Source organism: Phaethon lepturus, unplaced genomic scaffold (genome assembly GCF_000687285.1).
Source record: "Phaethon lepturus isolate BGI_N335 unplaced genomic scaffold, ASM68728v1 scaffold47613, whole genome shotgun sequence".
Classification (NCBI taxonomy): Eukaryota; Metazoa; Chordata; class Aves; order Phaethontiformes; family Phaethontidae; genus Phaethon; species Phaethon lepturus.
The window spans coordinates 17,501-31,410 of record NW_010532076.1 but is presented as its reverse complement, the minus strand read 5'-3'; the positions used below and the strand labels follow the sequence as shown (position 1 = coordinate 31,410).

General features: G+C 42.4%; 1 protein-coding gene across 1 annotated transcript in view; it reads left to right on the top strand.

Moving 5' to 3' along the window:
• ZEB2 (zinc finger E-box binding homeobox 2) overlaps positions 1–13,910 on the top strand; it is a gene marked incomplete at its 5' end in the record, with an annotated part of 18,743 nt that overhangs the window by 1,879 nt on the left and 2,954 nt on the right. The window contains 3 exons of the mRNA XM_010284742.1: positions 837–945; positions 1,780–3,749; positions 5,753–5,933. Of these exons, the coding sequence (XP_010283044.1) occupies positions 837–945; positions 1,780–3,749; positions 5,753–5,933 (2,260 nt within the window). The remainder of the gene's footprint in view (positions 1–836; positions 946–1,779; positions 3,750–5,752; positions 5,934–13,910) is intronic.

Genomic DNA, 13,910 nt, shown 5'->3' with positions numbered 1-13,910 from the left:
TTTCTTCTTTTTTCCCCTTTCCCCCCCTCCGCCCCGCTCCGGCAATAGGCTTTTGTGTCGTGGCCGCCTGCAGAAGGCCGACCTCCTACCTTGAGCATCCAGAGTGGTTGGCTGCACTATCATAAATATTAATAATTATTTTAAATTCCACCCCCCCCCTCCAAATCCAAAGTCATGGGGCTTTTCTAGCTTGTTGCAAAAACGTCGGCTGCCTTTGATTGTATCTTTACGCCACTTTTAACTTTCAACTTTCCCTCGCCCCTTAGAAGAGCACCGGGGGAAAACATGGCACGAAAGGTAGCTCAAGTCTTCCCTGCTGCTCTGTGATTTTAAAAAACATTTCCAGCAGCAGCTCATGCCGAAGATGCAGTCTATTCTGCTTGATAATGAATTAAATCTTACACGAAATGCCACTGACGACAGTGTTTCTGTCTTTCCAACACACACAGTAAACAGAATTTTTAAACAAGCGGAGTCCCACATGTTCAGAATCTGCTAGGAATATTAAGAGCCACAAATCTTCTTATAAAACAGTTTCTCTCATCGTAAGATACCTTAAAGCAACACATTTCTGATGAGAGACTTAGGAAATAATTCTAAAGCAAATATCGAATGCTCATGTGAAAGTACTTTCTCATTTGTTTCGGTTTACTGCCAACATTTTGATTTTTATTGCAACACTGATGAGACAAATAAATGTACATGCAGACCTTTTGGTCCGCTTGATAAATTCAGAGCCACATTAATTTTGTTTTTGTTTTTAAGCTAGAAATTCATGGTTTCTCTTGCATAAAATTCATGCTGGTATCTTTTTTTTTTTTTTCTTTTTCTCCCAGCACCAAATGCTGACCCAAGGAGCCGGCAATCGCAAGTTCAAATGCACTGAGTGTGGCAAGGCCTTCAAATATAAACACCATCTGAAGGAACACCTGCGAATTCACAGTGGTGAGTAGCGGAGGTGCTGGTGTGCTCATTTGCATTTTGTTTAATTAGCTGAGTTTTAAAGACTGCTTAAAATTTACACAGTTCTGCTTCTGGCTTCTTGGAGCTACTAAGGTATTTCATAAGTGATATCTGAGTCATCCTCATTTATCATGCTGTTAATACGGTCTTGCTGAAGGATTTGGAAATAGTAAAGCTTCCTGCAAATAATACAGAGTGTTCGGCAGTTTGAGTTCAGAAGCGTTCACTCATTTCTGTGCAGTCGGACCCTGAAGAGTCCGTTATATTTTCCATAACAAAAAGTCCCCCCAAGTGAAATACAGCTCGTATTCTCAGATAACGAGTAAGCGCAAAGCATCTCCAATTGAACGACTTGTGCGTTTTGGCTCTCCTGCTTGACGCAGCGCTCGGCACACGAAATGATAACATCAGGACTCAGTTTCTCATACCGTGCTCATTTCCAGTGAAAATTTCTTTTTTTTTTTTTTTTTTTTTAAGAAAAAAAAAAGAAGAAACAAATCAAATTTTAACAGTCTGGATTTGACTTGACTCCCTTCGCCACAGGGCGCTTACCTGTGACTTTCAATGGTCAGTCTGGAGCCAATCTCACACCTTGGTGGCTGCTGCTGGCTGGAGACCATGGGTCCAAACTGTCCTCAAGACCCACAAAAAGAGGAGGGTAAAGCAGTGGTGGTGTGTGGCCATATTCATCGAATTGATACTTTCCTTGTTGTTAGTTGGTGGATACGCAGACAATCAGTTGCGTATCAAATGTGATCGCTTGCAATGATAGCAGCAACAACGATAAATAACATTTGGTTTTAATTATCATTGTAGGTGAAAAACCGTATGAGTGTCCAAACTGCAAGAAACGTTTCTCCCATTCTGGCTCCTACAGCTCGCACATCAGCAGCAAGAAGTGTATTGGTTTAATCTCTGTAAATGGCAGAATGAGAAACAATATCAAGACGGGTTCTTCTCCTAATTCTGTATCTTCCTCTCCTACTAATTCAGCCATTACACAGCTGAGAAACAAGCTGGAGAATGGCAAACCACTTAGTATGTCTGAACAAACAGGCCTACTGAAAATTAAAACAGAACCACTAGATTTCAATGAATATAAGGTTCTTATGGCCTCACATGGGTTTAGTGCAACTAGTCCTTTTATGAATGGTGGACTTGGAGCAACCAGCCCCTTAGGAGTTCATGCTTCTGCTCAAAGTCCAATGCAGCACTTAGGTGTAGGGATGGAAGCACCATTGCTTGGGTTTCCTGCAGTAGGCAGTAATTTAAGTGAGGTGCAGAAGGTCCTACAGATTGTGGACAACACGGTTTCCAGGCAGAAAATGGACTGCAAGGCTGAAGAGATCTCCAAGTTGAAGGTTTACCATATGAAGGATTCATGCTCTCAAGCCGAGGAACAAGGAGTTACCTCCCCCAATATTCCCCCCGTGGGTCTTCCAGTAGTAAGTCATAATGGTGCCACTAAAAGTATTATTGACTATACATTAGAGAAAGTCAATGAAGCCAAAGCTTGCCTCCAGAGCTTAACCACAGACTCGAGGAGGCAGCTCAATAACATTAAAAAAGAGAAGCTGCGAACCCTAATAGACCTGGTAACTGAAGACAAGATGATAGAGAACCATAACGTATCCACTCCATTTTCATGCCAGTTCTGCAAAGAAAGCTTTCCGGGTCCCATTCCGTTGCATCAGCATGAGCGTTACCTGTGTAAAATGAATGAAGAAATCAAGGCAGTCCTTCAGCCTCACGAGAACATGGTTCCCAACAAACCTGGAGTGTTTGATAAGCAAACCCTCTTGCTGTCATCAGTACTTTCTGAGAAAGGAATGACTAGCCCCATCAACCCATACAAGGACCACATGTCTGTACTTAAAGCATATTATGCTATGAATATGGAACCCAACTCTGATGAACTACTGAAAATTTCCATTGCTGTTGGCCTTCCTCAGGAATTTGTGAAGGAATGGTTTGAACAAAGAAAAGTCTACCAGTATTCAAGTTCCAGGTCACCATCACTGGAAAGGGCCAGTGCCAAGGTGGCGCTGGCTGCCACCAACAACACTCCCACTAAAGACTCTTTGTCAGCCAGATCTCCAATAAAGCCTGTGGACTCTATAACTTCACCATCTATAGCTGAACTCCATAACAGTGTTACTAATTGTGATACTCCTCTCAGGCTAACAAAACCTCCTCATTTTACCAATATTAAACCAGTTGATAAATTGGACCACTCTAGGAGCAATACTCCTTCTCCTTTAAATCTTTCTTCCACATCTTCTAAAAACTCCCACAGTAGTTCTTACACTCCAAACAGTTTCTCTTCTGAGGAACTTCAGGCTGAGCCTTTGGACTTGTCTTTACCAAAACAAATGAAGGAACCCAAAAGTATTATAGCCACAAAGAACAAAACAAAATCTAATAGTGTAAATTTAGAACACAACAGTGTTTCTTCATCATCTGAAAACTCAGATGAGCCACTGAACTTGACTTTTATCAAGAAGGAGTTTTCTAATTCAAATAATCTGGATAAAAGCACTAACCCAGTATTTGGTATGAACCCATTTAGTGCCAAACCTTTATACACAACACTTCCACCACAGAGCGCATTTCCCCCAGCCACTTTTATGCCACCAGTCCAGACCAGTATTCCTGGGCTGCGACCATACCCAGGACTAGATCAGATGAGCTTCCTACCACATATGGCCTATACTTACCCAACTGGAGCAGCTACTTTTGCCGATATGCAGCAAAGGAGAAAGTACCAGCGGAAACAAGGATTTCAGGTAAATTGTTGCAATTGTTTTCTTTTGAAAGGATAGAGTTTAGTATTTTGTGGTATGTCTCTTACAGAAGAAAAAGCCCAAAGCTATAGTCAACATTTCCAAAAAATCAGCAGAGTTTACTTTAGTCTGAACTTGCAAAAATGCAATGGAATAGGAAAAGAAACTGCGATTACCTTAAGAGTACCTCTACTTGGATTCAGAAGCAGTATCAACACCTTTGAATAGGCATAATGCTTATGGTTTTATTCCGTTAAGAGCTCAGTCATTTCTTATTAGAATTGTATCTAAATAATAATAATAGTGTCCATGAAAAATCCTATCCTGCAGAAAAAAAATAGGGAAACTGATCTCTGCGGGGCATAACTACATTTCACCCGGGGGAAAAGGAGCAGTGGGAGACCGCTTGGGAATCACCCCCACGCTTGGATGCAAAGCTGTAGCCCTCTAAGCAGCGGTCCGCATGGCCTTGTAGCAGCTCTGTGCCATTGAAAGCCCTCAAAACTTCCTTCCTCATGTTTTTTGGGAGATTGGTCACCCACCGTGCATGGGAAAGGCGTTCCCTCTTCTCATGAATGTCTGGGGGATGAGAAATGTTGACGTGTTGCTCCACCATAGCTCCTTCCTTCAGCCCACCTACTGCCCTTCCCAGACTACCAGTCCTCTAATCCTGCCAGTCATCTGGAACAGCTTTGGAAAAAAAGGGAGATTAGATGAAATTATTTGGAGAGGTAGCAGCTAGGGCGCTTAATCGCAGACAAAGTCTTTCCCTGGACACGTAATCTGGGTCAGCACTTCTTCATGCCTGGGTACAACCTTTAATCCTTTTCTCAGGTCGCCCCAGAGTCAATGCATGAGGAGTAAAAGGTTTCGCCGCTTGCGTGCCTACAGCAAAGGGCTGCTCTACAGAAGTCACGTACTTTTATAGCTTTTTGCTGGGTGTATTCAGATACAATGTACAGAGTTTACTTAAATGAGATTAACTGATTATAGATTAATAATTTTTTTTTACATTTGCGCATGTTCCCCTATGCCCTATTATGGTCTATTAGTAATTTTACTGACCAGTAAATGTTTTATAGTTTCAAATGTGAAAATCAGGTATGGTTTTACATTACAGGCTGTAATCCCTCTTTGCACAATAGGAGCATAAATAGCACTGCACCTCCATAACAGCTGTTCCACTATTCCAATTTACAGTACATCTGCCCTCTTTGTAAATGTATTTAAGCCTATTTAATCTTCTCTAATATTAATTAGTGCAAACCTAGTCTAAGAAAACCGAACTGTGTGATAGCAAATGGAAATGTACGTTATCATGCAAGTTTGCACTCTCTTTGGATCAAGACAAAATAAATATCAAGAAATTTAATAATTTACTGATCCACATTCATTATTGCTTAATGCTGAAGGCTGTTTTAACATAGATAGAACATTGATAAAAAGTGTTATTAATATTCCCTATTTCAAATTACAAAATTAAATATAAAAATATAGCTTGAGGCCTTTAGTCGGGAGACATACATTTAAATGGATTGCATAATAATAACATTTGTACCTAAATATAAAATTCAATTAAAACCTTTCTACAGATACAGAATATATCCAAGTTTCAGTGTTTTGAAAGGAACAATTTCTTAGCTGTGCTTACACTCATCCCTGTATAATATTACAATAGTTCTTCCCATCCATGAAGAGCCTCCCCTTTGCATTTTCCACTCCTCAAAAATACTTAGTGCCAATATGATAAATACCGTCCACTTGTGTAAATCATGTTATCGCAGAGTGCTCAAAACCAGAAAGCTGGTTCAAGGCAGAGAAATAGCAGGTTCCTCATTACTTCCAGAGTTCCCATCAGCTGTGGTTTCATTACCAATAAGTTCCTAAGATAAGAGAGACCACCATCCTAGAGCAGAATTTATTTTAACTTTTCTGGGGTGGTTGGTTCCTCCATGGGAAGGAGCGGTGGTAGAAGTGGGTGTTGCTGACGGGTGGTTCCCTCACAGGGAGAATTGCTTGATGGAACCCCAGACTACATGTCCGGCCTTGATGACATGACGGACTCCGACTCCTGTCTGTCCCGAAAGAAGATCAAGAAGACAGAAAGCGGCATGTACGCGTGTGACTTATGTGACAAGACATTCCAGAAGAGCAGTTCCCTGCTGCGACACAAATATGAGCACACAGGTAGGGTGGCCGCGCACGCCGAGGTCTTTCATGAGTACACTTGTGCAATGAATGGCTCAGCAGATGCTGATGCTTTCGACAGGGAAGAAATAATATCTTTTTCTCAGTTCAACTTATTTTGAATTTTTTTTAAATGGTTACTGCTTGCAGAAGGACTGTTGGATGTGATGGGGTGAATCTTGGCAGGTGCTAGTTGAGCTCATGTCATGCTGAGCGTGGTGGCAATAGTGGCGCTCAGCACCTTGCAGGACAAGCTCCCTTCAAATAAGGCAGGCCCTAGCCCTCAGAAAGAACTGCAACTTGGTCAACACAAAGTCTGGCACGGGAAGGAAGAGTGACAGTGTATTTCTTGTTTCTTAGACACTATCTGACACCGTACCGTTAAATCCAGTAAAAAAACTTCCACTGACGTTAGCAGCGCAAGAGCTGGCTCTGGCTGAATTATCTGAAAGTCAACAGCTCACAGGGGTTGCTCTCACTGTGATTTTGCACGCCAGCAGTGCAGGCAGGTTGCATTTCATTTTTTCACTTCTCAGTTAATGCTGAGAGAACGTTTCCTCCTTTCCCAAGCAGGAACTGATTTTTGTCTAGTTCAAGGAAGCTTGCCAAAGCTCACCACCGATTGTCAGCTTAAAAAATAGTTTGGTTTGAAAAAGACCCTCCGTCACACCTATGCTGGCCGTGGTTCCCGTTGCAGGCAGTGCTCTCTTCCCCGCTGTCAGCCAGGACAGGCATGAGCCCGGAGGTGGGGAGCTCTCCAAGGGGGACGCATCGGCTCTGCACATTTCAGTTAGGGGAAAACAGGACCAGAGCTCCCCAAATAATAGAGATATCAAGTTATGTTAGACAAAGGGAATGTGAATTTTCATGTGAATTATTGTGCAGCAGGACATAAACCAAACTCCAACTTCCTAGAGTTAGAAAAAGCTTACTCAGGAGGAAACTTTCCTTAACTTTGAAAGCTGAGTCCCACTTCAGGAAATGAAGCAAGTCACATCATCCTTCAATCTCACCATGTGACAGTAAAAAACTTATACCTCTCTATTAATACATCTTCCAGGCCGCACATAACCATTTGGCATTTCACATATGAAAAATTTACAATTCAGAAGTGGACTGGGCCTTTAAAAAAAACCTCTTTGTTATTTTTCCTTCTTATGCTTTTCTTCCAAATCTTAAGCTAATCCCACACAGGAAAATAAAAAAGGAAGTTAAAATACATGTGGGATTAGGAAAGAAAATTAAAAGCACCATTTTGGACTAGATTAGCCAGCTCATTGGTGGCATGTGCTTCACACTACATTATTCAGATCAAATTGTTTATTCAGTAGAAGAAGCTTTGAAGGCTTTACGTCCCTGCACCTTTCCTCTCCTGAATGATTTTATTACAGCCATCTGCAAACATTATGGTTTACTACACTACTACCGTAAAGCTCTTATGTTAGAACTGGTCTTCATATATATCGGGATCTGGACATATGGTTGAATCCCATAAAGTTGGTAGTCCATAAGGTCGACAGACATATGGTTGAAAAGGCTGAAAATTTGACAAGCTGAAATGTGTGCAATCACCTTGATTTGCAAAATAAACTGCATTTGTAAAAGCAAAAATATGTTCTGGTCCTTAAGTAGCACAGGAACCTACTGCCTAGGAAAATACAACACATCTGCGGCATAGAGACTTTTCTGCTTCTTCTTTGCCCTGTCCCTTTCGGCTTCTCAACTCTACGTCCATCAATTTTATGGGACTCAGCCTTATGATCCAGAACATGTATGTGGTGTCATATTTAATACACTAGAACTACAGCACATCATCAAGCTCGAGCGTGGCATTTAGAGGCAGGAAGGATGGTCTTGTGGCACAGGCACAGGCGCTGAGGCTGAGCGCACCGCGCTCTTTTCTGCCTTGCCGCAGACTTCCTCTGCGAATTTCAGCAAATTGCTTCATCTTTCTCTCACCTTTGCCCATCTCTGAAATAGAGGGAAACGATACCAGCCCGCCTCTTCGGGGTGGTGTAAATCTTAATTCATGCAGGCTGAAATCCTGCGATGGAACTTGTTATATAAAGTGTGAAGTATTATTAAGGACGTGTTTGCTTTGATGGAGCCTCGGCGCATCATGCTAACGTTAGATAGAGGTGGTTGGGAGCTTTGAAGACCTTGGCTGGGCTAGCCTCCATAACTCATTCACAGCCTTCAGGAGGCACACTGCACTGGGACTTTGGCTAATGGCTTAGCACGCATCTGAAGGGAATTTCAAATTAATTTGTTAGTTTTGGAAAAAGCTTGTAATTGCGTTGATAACATAGATGCGAAACCGCAGCCTGTGTTCTGTGGAAGGAACCGAACCAAAAGTAACATCATCTTCTGCATTCGGGGGTCATCGTAAGAGTAGGCCCAGATTTTTCAATCAACTTCTTGAAACGTAAAAAGAGAGAAAAAGGTGCTTTTCTGAGTGTGTTGCTCTTTTCTGACCAGCTGATCTCGATCCGTTGTTAACTTCATTAAAAACATATTTTAGGAGGAATTGGAACACTTCCTGTCTTTCCTGGAGAAGCACAAATAGTGGATGTTGTTTATACTGGTGTCCTTTTTCCTATGTAAAGAAATCTCTGTGCTTTTTTAGGTCTTTTTTCTGACATTTGAACAATCAGATTTTTATTTGTCCCCACTTCTTGTGGTCCATATACCTATTGCAACCAATGCTAGAACGAGGATTAAAAGAGTCAGAGAGAGGCCATGTTCCTGCTTTGCAACCCCTAAAGATTTACCCCAGAGAAGTTACCTGGAGCAAAAAATAACACTGATCGGTAAAACTACATGAGCCGTCTTAATCATGCGCTTACACCAACCGTTGTGAAGGAGGAAACAGGAATGTGGTAGGTATTGCGGTGAAACTGAGTTTCCCTGCCAGGGCAAGAAGAAGAATAGGATTTGGCTGGTTCTTTGCGTCAACCCAAGAATTTTTGGTAGGACCATGTGGCCGCAGATCAAGGAGCTCTGAGATTACCTCTGTACGCCGTGCCTGCCACAGCTTAAGCACAGTAGAAGAAGCTGCCCAAATTTCACAATCCATATTTTTTAATTTACACAGTATTAGTGGCATTTTGCAATAGCTTCTAGCTTTCTGCGGAGAAGGAAAATCTACTGCATTACTGCAGTGAGTGAATTGCATTAGTTCTGGCGGATCTGAAATTTAGTGTAGAGGCCACTGGTTGCTACAGGACCAAATTCTGCCAAGTTAGTTTTGGGATGCCATTTAATTTTAAGAGAAGTTATATGTGCATTTTAGAGTTTGAGCTTCACAAGACGGTATTTCCTTAAGACCAGAGGGTATAGCACTGTAATTAGGGTGCAGAGCATGGCGGGTAGCACAGGAATCCAGTGCTCACTTTATTTTTCTGTGGAGACGGGAAAACGAACCCATCCTAACTTTAGTCAGGCTGAAATTAGTTGAGCAGATACTGCATGTGTCTAATCTCAGATTTCTCTAAACCGCTTAGCATAGGGTTCGAGACGCTTTGCTTACTAAAGGCAAAGAAGATGGTTGCCTTCATGGCAAAGCATCGGTGCCTTTTGGTGAGCAAAAAAATCTTTGCATTGCAGATAAGGAGGGAAAGCAGCAGTGGGTAAGGGAGGGAGAGAGCAAGCGAAATGGAGCACCTAGAAAAAAGAGAAATCCTGGCTCCTGGGTAGCAATTCAGGCCCCCTTGGTTATCAACGCTGCGTTGGGCTGATTCAAGAGTAAGGTGAAGGTTAACGTTTGTTCTGCCGTCGTCAACGCCCATGTCTGCTACACACCAGCTTTATCGTAGCTTCGCAAGGAAACTTGCAGCGTGCCTGCTCTGCAACAAAAGCTGGAAACAGTTTTTCAGAATCCTACCTAGAAATTTTAAATCCTTTCATTGTTGTTCTATATTACATCATATTCTATTTTATTACTTGTGTGGGCTGTCGAGGGCCTCATAGCTGTGCTAGTGCTTTCATCCTTTCCTTTTCCACTGTATATTTTATTAAGACCTCTTTTTTATTTTTGTAGCTTTCATGCTGATGCAAGCACTAGTTTTATTTCCAGATTGATTCTGTAAACTAAATATTGTTCTTGAGCCTGGTAGCAAATCTGGCTAGTATTTTGAATTCCCAGCTCAGGAGTTTTCTTTATTTAGAGCTTGATTCATAAAAAATTTACATGCTATTTAAAGGTTATTTTTTCTTGCTTTACTCTGATACAAGTTTAGAATTCCCCATTTTACACTCAAATAAAAAAAGAAGGATACATTCAGCGCTTGTGAAATTTGTTCTGTAGACAAGGTCTCCTATTCAAAACGGAACAGGTGCAGCTTGGGCAATTATATATAAATTGCATTTATTTTGCACCTTTGACCGCTTCGCTGTGCTCTGGCCACTAATGCATCTCCACCGGGACTACATCTAACATCCAACCCCCCAAGCAGCTTCAAAAGAACTGCCTTTAAAAAATAAAAACAAACTGTCACAAAAATGTTTCCTTCTTTCCTCCAAAGAGTGGGATTCCTGTTTGCCCCCCTCCCATAGAAAAAAGACCCGCTTGCCTTAAGCAAAGGATGGGTGATATTTAGTCTGGGACCAGTGACAGCTTATGATCTGATGTCTTATGACTTTTACACCACTGCAAATGGGAAACGCATAGCATTTCAGTCAAAGACTTGTAGCCCAGGAAGATTGAGAGATACTTACTGTTAGAGATTTTTGTTGTTGTTGTTTTGTTTTAACAGAAATGCAATTTTAGAGACTTTGAAAACAGATTAGTTATAATTTCCCCTCTGTAAATTGAGCGCAGGCCCCCGTGGGAACCGCTTTTTGCAGATGGTGGAATAAAAAAACCAGCCCAAACATTTCCTTTAGATACCGGAGAGAGCTTTATCATTTAGTTTCACTGCGAAATGTGGCACCTACATCAGGCATGGCCTGACGACACACGAGTGTTTCGCGAGCCCTCCTTTGAGCTGCCTCGGGTCCCTCCCTCCTAGGCCCATCCCCCAGGGATGACACACGTCATCTCAGATGGGTAAAACCTGGAGGGTGGGATGTTCAAATCTGCTTCCTTTCAACCCATCCACTCCACCGATGTTACGACACTGCATGGCGATGCCCTTGCTGTGTGTTACCTAAATAGCTGATAAAGCAGCCAGGACTACCTACACCTGTAGGTTCTCCCCATCCACCTACACCTGTAGGTTCTCCCCATCCACCTACAGTTGTAGGTTCTCCCCATCCACCTACACCTGTAGGTTCTCCCCATCCACCTACACTTGTAGGTTCTCCCCATCCACCTACACCTGTAGGTTCTCCCCATCAACCTACACCTGTAGGTTCCCTCCATCCACCTACACTTGTAGGTTCTCCCCATCCACCTACACCTGTAGTTCTCCCCATCCACCTACACTTGTAGACTTACCCCCATCCACCTACGATTGTAGAATTATCCCTGTCCCCAGTGTAAAATACCTTACCTCAGCTTTATTTTATGGCCTACTAATGCATTGTAGGGATTAGGCACTCCTTTTAAATGGCTGAAATACTGGGTTTTGCACATGGGAAAAGAAAAAATAATTCTTCCGCAAATGTTCGGAAACCCGATACATTTGAAAACATATTTCAATTAGTGTTTTAACAGCTGCATGCTGCGCGCTGCTAAGGTATGTTGTGTGGTGTCTGAACAAAGAACTTTGCTCAAGCTGTCATGTTGCCTTAGATCAAAACCGAGTTCTTGATACGGATGTGGTAGACTAAATAGCTCTAGTATAGCCGTTTTAGTAATAATATAAATTCGTATGAAAATATGAAGTATTTAAATCTTCTCATTTCTAAATTAATTTATACAATATGGATGATTCCCTGCCAGGCTACCTCTGTGCTGGCTGGGGGGAGGCCCCAGGTAGCGCAAGCAGGGCTGAACAAACACCGTGTGCACGGGATGAGCAAAGCAGGCAAAGACTGAGGGATGAGCACATCGCCCAGCCTTGGGCAACGGTGGGTGGAGGCAACTCCGGATGAGAAGCAGTGGAGGTGGTTGGCTTCTTTTTGAGAAGAGGAGAAGTACTCCATGGAGCACAGCTTGAAGAGGAGGGAAATGTGGCGTAAGAAGGGGGTAGTGGGCCTCAAATGCAGTGTCCATCAAAAAATCAGGGAATCTGAAGTGACGGAGAAGCAGCAGTGTTGTGGAGAAGTGGAACAAGGCAAGGGCTGGGCTTGATGATGTTAAGGAAAAGTAAGTCAGAGGGAGGGACTGAGACACCGTGGGCAGAAGTTCAGTGAGGAGAAGGCAGGGATGCAGGCAAGCGTATTTGGCGCATCCAGCTGGGTGGTTGGTAGCGTTGGGAAAGCTCCCACCTCAACCCGTGAGGGTTTTCTTCTGGCAGCGCTGGGGTTTGAGGGGTGCTTATGTTGAGAGTGCTAGGGGATTTTAAGTTAATTTGAGTAAGTGACTTGATCGTGCTAAAATCTCCTGAGATAAGACTGTGGGATTTCCCCACTGTGGCAAAACTCGCGCCCCGAATCACAGGTAGCTGCCTCCCGGCTCTGGGTTCGGTGGTCAGGGCTGGAGGTTCAAAGCCAAAGTACACGTACAACTCAAAGAGTTTTCTTCAAGCTTGCCTTTTAACCAGCAGATTAAATTGGCAGAAATGCCTGTTTAGGAAACAGATCATAAAAGCAATACTGCTATAATTCAATATATCAAGCTTGAATTTTCAATTTTACCATAAAGGGAAATAAAGAAAAAAAAGAAACCCTGTATGTATGCAAGCTTAGGAAACTCTCATACAAAGAAATGTAGTCTGAGTCCCAATTTCCAGGCATCCGCTAATTTCCCTGTCACTTGGATTATTCTATCTGTGGTTTCTCCTGTATTTTCCTTCCTGCCAGATCTCCCCTTCATTTCATAACATACAATTTTTGGCTTTCTTGAGTATTCGTTAATCACACCTTATTAAATGTGAACTTTCACAGTGGGACTTGAAGGTAGCTGTGACTAGATCGGGCAAAAAATTAGCATATTCCTGGGTATTCGTTCTTAGCCACTTTGCTATGGAAGTGAAATATTTTTTTATGCCTGATTTTCCCTGCTCTCGAGTCCCAGCAGTGACTGCAGGGGAAAAGAAAGCAGATCAGGTTCATAAAGGAGCAACTTAAATTTTCCTGGAAGTCGAGATCTTTCAGTGACCTGAAATTTTTTTTTTTTCCTGCTGGATTTCCTTCCGTGCCAGTGCTGCCAAGCGATGGTCTCCCATCTTCCGGGCAGTTCGCTCTTAGCTGGGGTTTTCTCACCTACCCTTCATCATACTCTCCCTCTCCCTGCTCTTGCTTCTTTAAGAATTAATGAAATACCACACTTTTACAACTGACAGGATGGGAGGGCTCTGGTGTGAAGTTTATTCCTGTTCTGGTCACATGCCACATTAGCTAAGTATGATAAACACGCCCGAGGAATCAGGCCAGTTCACTAATAAGTTCCTAACGATCTGCTCTAGCAATAAGACATGCAAAGCAGGGCTCCACATTTCAGACACCAAATACCAGCATTTTTATATGCATAAAAATAGCATGAAATATAAAATAATGACCAACTGGCACTGTATCTGCCTGCATGGTTGCACCACTCTGGAGCATTCAGCTGAATGACACCAAGATTATAATTTGACATTTCAAGAATAAGAAAAAATCTGGCTGAAGGCACTAATGTTTGATTTTATTTTTTGCCTTCTGCAATCTAAGTTTGGTGATCGGTCTTCACTAATTCCAATCTTTGCACCATATGTTATGTCTGGATATCTCACGGTTGCATCATGCTTTGCTGAGTTTTGTCGTGTGGCATCATGCTGACAAGTATTTTTTGTCAGCTCTATTTTGGAATTAAGCTTTCAGTATGGCAGTTCTGGAAGGTGTTGAAGGCATTTTCATTCCTGTGCTATTTGTGGCCTGGGATCAACCAGATGT